General features: G+C 34.6%; 2 protein-coding genes across 2 annotated transcripts; one reads left to right on the plus strand and one right to left on the minus strand.

Moving 5' to 3' along the window:
* Positions 1–1,069: 1,069 nt before the first annotated feature.
* Positions 1,070–4,860, minus strand: LOC134535846 (HIG1 domain family member 2A, mitochondrial). The gene is made up of 2 exons (XM_063375183.1): positions 4,616–4,860; positions 1,070–1,535 (listed from the first exon to the last, which is right to left on the minus strand). The coding sequence occupies exons 1-2, from the start codon at positions 4,752–4,754 to the stop codon at positions 1,360–1,362; spliced, it is 315 nt and encodes a 104-aa protein (XP_063231253.1). The 5' UTR covers positions 4,755–4,860; the 3' UTR covers positions 1,070–1,359.
* Positions 4,861–5,162: 302 nt separating this feature from the next.
* Positions 5,163–6,771, plus strand: LOC134535841 (mitochondrial GTPase 1). The gene has a single exon (XM_063375169.1). The coding sequence runs from the start codon at positions 5,279–5,281 to the stop codon at positions 6,248–6,250; it is 972 nt and encodes a 323-aa protein (XP_063231239.1). The 5' UTR covers positions 5,163–5,278; the 3' UTR covers positions 6,251–6,771.
* Positions 6,772–7,598: the final 827 nt, after the last annotated feature.

Genomic DNA, 7,598 nt, shown 5'->3' on the forward strand with positions numbered 1-7,598 from the left:
CTGGGGTTGGCAATATGGCAAAAACATGTTTTGTTTATAAATAAATTTACAATATGAAATAACTAATTTATTGAAACAAAAGTAAATTAGTTCCCAAAAATTTTCAAGTGTTTATTTGGCAGCTATACTTATCTGCACCTCAAAGTAACTATATAAGATACAAGAGATTTTTCACATGACGAATATCATATATTTCTTCATAAGTATTGTTACGACCGTGAGAGACAAGACCACCATACGTGCCATGTTCAGAGCGGGCTGGTGGCCACTGTCACACGCCATCCATTTATGGAAGGCATGCCACACGTGCCTCGCTGGATCACAAGGGTCCTCGCTACCCCCCACCCCCCTTCGCTCACCATGCACCATCCCACCTCGGGCTATTGTCACCTTTAGTGGCCTGGGAATTTCGGGCTTACAGAGGCTACCGCGAGGAGTGGCATGAAAAAGCATCGCTCTTCTGGGTTTTTTGGGCGTCGGGTCAGTCTGGGATGACGTGACAAGTCACAGCCGTTCTCATCCCTTCAAGAAGGATGCCACGGGTATATAAGTGACGATGCCAGCCTCCACAGAAGTTCCAAGGGTTCGGAGAGTTCTGAGAGTAGGGGAGAGAGCCTCCCCCTCGGGGCGTGATACTGGAAATATCCGTGCGATCAGAGAGAGGTGAAGAGGGCAAGAGGCCCTTGCTGAGCGAACTGGACCTATCAGGAGATGATACCTGCGAGAAGGCCTGGAGAGCGAGTCGGGTGCGACGAACGATAGTTGAGGACTGTGCTGTGGCGCGGCGTGGGTGAGTGTGCGAAGGAAGCGAACAGAAGAGCAAGCCACTGTCGAGCCAAGCTCCAGTGGTAAGTGTTAATGCTTCAATGATCAGTGTAAGACTAATAGTTGTGGACAGAAATCTTGAGTGTAGTAATTGAATTTATAGTGTAGACATAAGTAATAAATAAAAATGTACTAATTAATTGGGCTTTCCCTTACGAACCCAGTAGTTCTCCTCATATAAATCATTAACAGTATTTACAATGCAGCAAAAAATATACCCATATAAACATACATAAACAAAGACTCTAAAGTGATAAGTTTAATATGTGAGTTTTTCAACAGTACATAGATATATGTAAATACAGAGGTTATAATTATTTCATGTGTTGTGCTGAGGAGCACATCAAATGAAAATTAATCTGATCAGGCACAGCCTGCTACCTCTTAATTAAATCTTTTGTTTGCCACAAGCAATAATTTTTAGGATCACAGAGAGATATTTTTTTGTGTGTAAACACTTCTGATTATGGTATATAAATTAATGCACTAAACTTTTCAGTTGAAAACTAGACTCCTTTAATGTAGAGCAACATTTCACTCATTTTGTTTAGACACGTTGTTTGCACTGATGCCTATTCCCACAATGAGAGCGGCCACGGTGAAGCCTTGCGCGGCGATACGCGCGCGCATCATGTACTGCGACATCCTGGTGCGGCCCAGCCTGAAGCACCACAGCCCGTAGAGCAGCACGCCCGCCGTTGCCACACAGCCTGCGTGCAAACCACCCCGCAACCGTTCAACTGGGCACGAAGCAAACGTCCGGTGCAATACGTATGAAACTGTGCTTTCATTTATTTATTCTGCTTTGACGTGCCTACAAACAGCTGAACGACTTTAACGGTAGGCACCGTACAAAATCACAAAATGACTTAAGAGACGTAAAAATGAAATCAGACAAAAAAAAAAAGAGAATAAAGACAGCCATGAATATAACTACTGAACTGACTAACTACTGGACAACACTCAATAACTTAACACACAACATGTTTCCAAGGATACAAATAGATAGAATGTACCAAAATTCGCGCAAGAAGTAATTTTGAAAGAAAACACAGGTTTCTAATTTAAAATTATAATTATTTATTGATTCATAAAGTATACAGTAGACATAGGGTTATGTATGGAACTTTTACTAACTCTGAACTGTCAGCTGTCATGTTGTCTTTTTTTATTTTTGGCAACACTTTACTGCACAAATGGTGCACAATTCAAATCTTGCGTGAAATTTAGGGCATCTTATATATATATTTTTAACACTCATCCTACTCTCTCTCTTTATATATATATATATATATATATATATATATATATATATACACACACACACACACACACACACACACATATATATATATATATATAAACTGTTACACTGATTCAATTGTGAGATGAGTCTCTCTCTCCTTGCTGTGCTACCTCTCAACTTGAAGACCTAAAGCTCCGTGATGGCCAACTCAACTCTTTGAGGGCCAGATATAAATTTTAAAACTAATCCGAGTGCTACACAATATGAATTAATTATTAAATATTTCACATTTATATTTAAATTTACTTTATTCTATGCAATAACCAATAAATACAATGTGTGATGAAGAAACTAAATATAATTCTCATAAAAACAGTTTTTACAAGAAAGAAATATATATCTCTAAGAAAAATTGCCATGAAACACCACATTAAAGTCATTAAATATTGCTCGGATGTTTTAGCTGCACCTCTTGTCCATATTTTAAATGAATCTTTTATACATGATGTTTTTCCAAATGACTTAAAAATTGTTAAAGTTATCCCATTGTTAAAAAAAGGTACATAATTCCACATTAATTGAGAACTATAGACCAATCTCACTTCTTAGTTCCTTTTCTAAAATATTTGAGTCTATCATTAATAACAGATTGGTTAGCTATCTCACAAAATTTAACCTGCTATCTACATCCCAGCATGGTTTCTTAAAGGGAAAAAATACTGAGTCGGCTATTGGCGATTTCGTTGATTTTGTCACAGAATGCAAGGACAGATCAGAGGATGTCGTTGGTATTTTTCTTGATCTGTCCAAAGCTTTCGACACAGTATATCATAAATTACTTATTGATAAATTATATAATTTGGGAATTAGAGGTGTAGTCAATAAATTGTTGAAGTCTTATCTCACAAACAGAATGCAGATAGTTCAAGTTACTAGAGTCAATAGTAACAACATATTAGAGTCTTATAATTCCCTACCTAAACATATGAATGTAGGAGTTCCTCAAGGTAGCGTTTTAGGGCCACTTCTTTTTCTGGTCTATGTAAATGATCTAAGTTATCATTTTACCGATATTCTTATCATTTCTTTTGCAGATGATAATAATGTACTGGTTAAAGCCAATCCAGCTTCTAAACTTGATGCTCTGGTTATGAATACACTAAGTACATACGTTAAACTCTTGGTTTACAAATAATAAACTGCTACTGAATTATGGTAAAACAAATTTTATTTTTTTTCCTCTAAATTAAAATCAAATAAGTTAATAGGTGCTTATTCATGGAAGAGCAGCTGTTATATTTTATTATTTTAATTTTGTATTGCTTTTAATACTGTTCTTGTACCTGTTTATGTGTTTGTATTTATGTTTATTTGTAATTTTTCTTTTGACATATTCTATACCATTGTATGGTCTATTGAATGAAATAAAAAATCAAATCAATCAAATCAAATCATTGATTACAAAAAATATGATATTTTTCTATATTTCTGTGAGAATAGAACAGATTCATAACAGTTACTTATTCTACATATTTAACAAATATGTATTTGATAATATTTATTATTAAAAGATTCTTCAGGCGGGTTGTGCGAAACGATGCCAGGAATGGTATTAGTTAGGTATGAATGACAGTATTTATATGTACCTAATAATTATGATTTAAGAAATTTTATGTTTAGTTAAAATAATAACACATTTTTTAAAAATTTTGTTTTAGTTTTTTTCAGTATAGTTTTCGGTGAATTTTTCATTTTCATATTTTTATTTATTTTTTATTTTTGCAATTTTTTCCATGACAAACAATGCAAAACTGCAATGGCGTATATCCAAAAAACTGCATTAAACCAAAATTCCCCATTGCATGAATCATTTAAAGAATGTAATTTGCTGAATTAATTATAAACTGTACGTTCTTAATTAAGATAAAAGTGAGGGAATGGGCGTTTAGAACAGGTAAGATTTACATACTTGTTTGGCCAAAGATTTTTGTTGAGAAAAGTAAAATGCCTAGTGTAAGGAGTATATTTCGGTATCATGTTCTATACTAGAATAGGTAGGGCTGAAATATACTTTACGATACCTGAGAATTTAAATCACAGTAAAAATAAATAAAGTATACAAATGTGGTACCGCAAAATATACTAGACCAGGTGGGATTATAGTATATGTTACCATACGAAATATATCTTCAGTATCATGTTCTATACTAGAATAGGTAAGGCTGTAATACGATACCCGAACATTAGTTCAATAAAGAAACATATTTTGACCAAAACAAACATGTGAATGCTCCTCACCCAAAACTCCCATAATCCCACGTTTGTCCCGTATGAATGTAGGGGTGGTAATGACGTCAGCACCACCGTGTTGGTGACTTCACTTAGGTTGTTATGGTATCGGATTCTACAACACTCCCTTTAATTTATTAGTAGCTGTCCTGACAATTGTAAATACAAAAAAAAAAAAAAAATCACTAGCCACGACAGTCATGCAAATATATACTAATATCTAAAGTAACAAAAAAAAAAAACAAAGAACCATACCTATAGGTACGAATGGATTTTCTTTAAATTTTCGTTCAAATTTTTCTTGTATAGTTTCTACACGAATGGAATCCATATCTTTACGGAGTTGAACCCAATCGATATCTTGCTCCCCATTTTCATGAGTCTTCGAAGACATTGCAAAAGTTACAATTTATATGTCAGTCAATTTTAATTTATACTAAACACAGTGATAAACAAACAAGCTTGATTTGAAGGACAGTTGGACATTTTGTCTTTTTTTTCTTCAAAAAACCAACATTGCAAACACAGATAACTCATACGGTTACATTTAACATATTAGTTAGCTCTGAAAAAACTGATGGTTTAAGATACTTTTAATTATAATCATTGTATTTATAAACTCACTACTCCAACAATTTTTTATTTTAAAACGCTGAACAAATTTTTAGCTTGAAAAAATTTACTATTTTGACATCGCTCACCATGTTGGTACGGATAAGGAAATTGTACATAAACATTGTATATACGGTATAGCAGTATTCATCTTTTTTTAGTGTTTAATGGATTTAAAGTATTGAAGAAAGTAGGCGAATTATTATTTTGTTGTGAACATTCAGAGAAGGTTTTCGTGCGTGTGAGGTAGGCCATAACATTCAGATCGCTTCCGATAGCATGCATTTTGCGGCATTTTCCTAGGTCATGAAAATGCCTATTAAAACGTATCAGTTGCCGAAGCTGCGGGAGTGTTTTAAGTTGGTTGACAAAAATGTTGTTCATTGGTTTCCTGGGCACATGGGGAAAGGCATGAAACAAATGCAGCAACAGTTGAAGTCTGTGGACTGTGTTATCGAAGTACACGATGCCAGAATCCCAGCGTCGGGTCGTAACCCGAATTTCAAACATACTGTCCTGGGTCTGAAGCCGCATATTGTTGTCTTGAACAAGAAGGATTTGATTCCTGAAGAAGTCGTGCCGCAGGTGGAAAAAATGTTCCTGCAAAACGGTATCAGCAACTTGTTGTTTACAAACTGCAAAAGTCACATGTGTAGTGGCGTGAAGAAAGTGATTCCCTTGGCCACCAAACTGATAAGTTCTTCACAAAGATACAACCGCAGCGAACAGAAAGAATTCTGCATGATGGTGATTGGCGTGCCCAATGTGGGCAAGTCTTCATTGATTAACGCACTGCGAAACAGGCACCTTCACAAGTCGAATGCGGCTCACGTTGGTGCTGTGGCGGGGGTGACGCGCAGTGTGCAGACTCGCATCAAAGTCGGTCACCAACCACTGTTCTACTTGCTGGACACTCCAGGTGTGCTCACACCTAGTGTCACGGACGTGGAGTCGGGGATGAGGCTGGCGCTGTGTTCCTGCCTGCCAGATCATTTGGTGGGAGAGGAAATGATCGCGGATTACCTGCTGTACATGCTAAACAGGGAACAAAATTTTACTTATGTAGAGTATTTAGGTTTGGAGCAGCCAACAGATGTAATATCCCAGGCACTGGTGAGCCTAGCCCAAAAGCTTGGGAGAACACAAAAGATACGCAGTATGGAAGGAGGCTATGCGGTTAGGTATGACCTTAAGAGTGCAGCACAGAATTTTGTTCGTGCATTTCGAACAGGAGAGTTAGGACCCATGTTTTTGGACAGAGACAAATTATTGACGTGATAAATATGATACTGCTAATTGACTTGGTACAAAATGTTACATTTATTAGAAAATCATATAATAGACACTTCTCTAGACTGGTAGAATGTCCCTGATTAATGTTTTGTGACATGAGTCATGAATGACATCAAACAAACTACCCTTTTGACCTAAATAAAATGCATACTTATGTTATAGGGATGTTATGTAACTTATGTAAGCTTCCTTAATCTAAATTCTTCTCAATGAGATGATAATAAAAAAATTAACAGTCCAAAATTTTTGTTTACTCTAAAAATACAGTTCAATTTACCTACTTATATTTTTTTTTCAATTAATGTATCTTTTAATATTTTTTTTTTTAGTTTTCTTTTTATTGCAGCACATTATATTACCATTACTATTTTTTTCCCATGGAAATTAATTACACAAGTTTGGTATGAGCAATATCTTTAATGCATTGTAAAAATATTAATACTTATTTATGATACACACATGTTGTAATGAAACAAAAAATAAATATTATTGTTTTCTATTTTTAATGTTAAATGTTTTATTTATATAACCTTATTAAAAAAAAATATGCCACAAACTTACTTCTAGAGTGTAAGCGGAGCAAGCATAAGGGCACACATGTGCATGTTTCACTTCTAGGAGTAAAGACCATCCCTTCTAGCCTAGTTAAGAAATTAACAGGGACATTTTTGCAAATGTGTTCTGAAAATTCTTGAAGAGTTCCTCTCGTGTGTTACTTTTATTATTAGCAATATTATTAATATGAGACTGAAAGGATAGTTGTAGACTGTGGTTTAACACATTCTTTTCATACAAATATAACTGCAAAATTTTTATTATTTTGTTTGTATTGATTTTGAACAGTGTGTGAAAAATTATAATTATTATCATTTACTTTGAGTTCATTCATATAAAAATTTTCAATAAGGTTCATGGCAGGATGATGATATACAGCAATACTATAAAATGTAATATTTTAACTTTATTTAATGTTAAAATATTTTTAATAAAACAAAACCTGTTTCCTACACACTTTTGTCAGACACAAACAAACATACAATATTTATATCACAACTTTTAGTAATTCCTGGACAAAGCAATTCAACATTGGTAGCAGGTTAGATTAAAAAATATATAGTCTCTCCTACAAAACAACCAGATATTACAAACATAGTCTTTATTATGATCGAAAAAACAGTAATTACGATGTGACGCTGTTTTATCATTTGCAAAAGTCTTATGTAGTGTTTGGGTTTGTTAATAAAAGTACTTACGTTGTACAAAAATTTATTGTTAGATAGGAAAAAAAAATGTTTTAATGTTATTATTGCTCCGGCAAGCTTTAAGTACAGGG

The sequence above is a fragment of the Bacillus rossius genome, chromosome 1 (genome assembly GCF_032445375.1).
Source record: "Bacillus rossius redtenbacheri isolate Brsri chromosome 1, Brsri_v3, whole genome shotgun sequence".
Lineage (NCBI taxonomy): Eukaryota > Metazoa > Arthropoda > Insecta > Phasmatodea > Bacillidae > Bacillus > Bacillus rossius.

Excerpts from the sequence above, each read along its gene's own strand:
- LOC134535841 (XM_063375169.1), top strand. The coding sequence starts at position 5,279 with ATGAAAATGCCTATTAAAACGTATCAGTTGCCGAAGCTGCGGGAGTGT.
- LOC134535846 (XM_063375183.1), bottom strand. The coding sequence starts at position 4,754 with ATGTCTTCGAAGACTCATGAAAATGGGGAGCAAGATATCGATTGGGTT. Across the intron at positions 1,536-4,615 it reads AAATCCATTCGTACCTATAG|GCTGTGTGGCAACGGCGGGC; the intron begins GTATGGTTCTTT and ends GTTTGCACGCAG.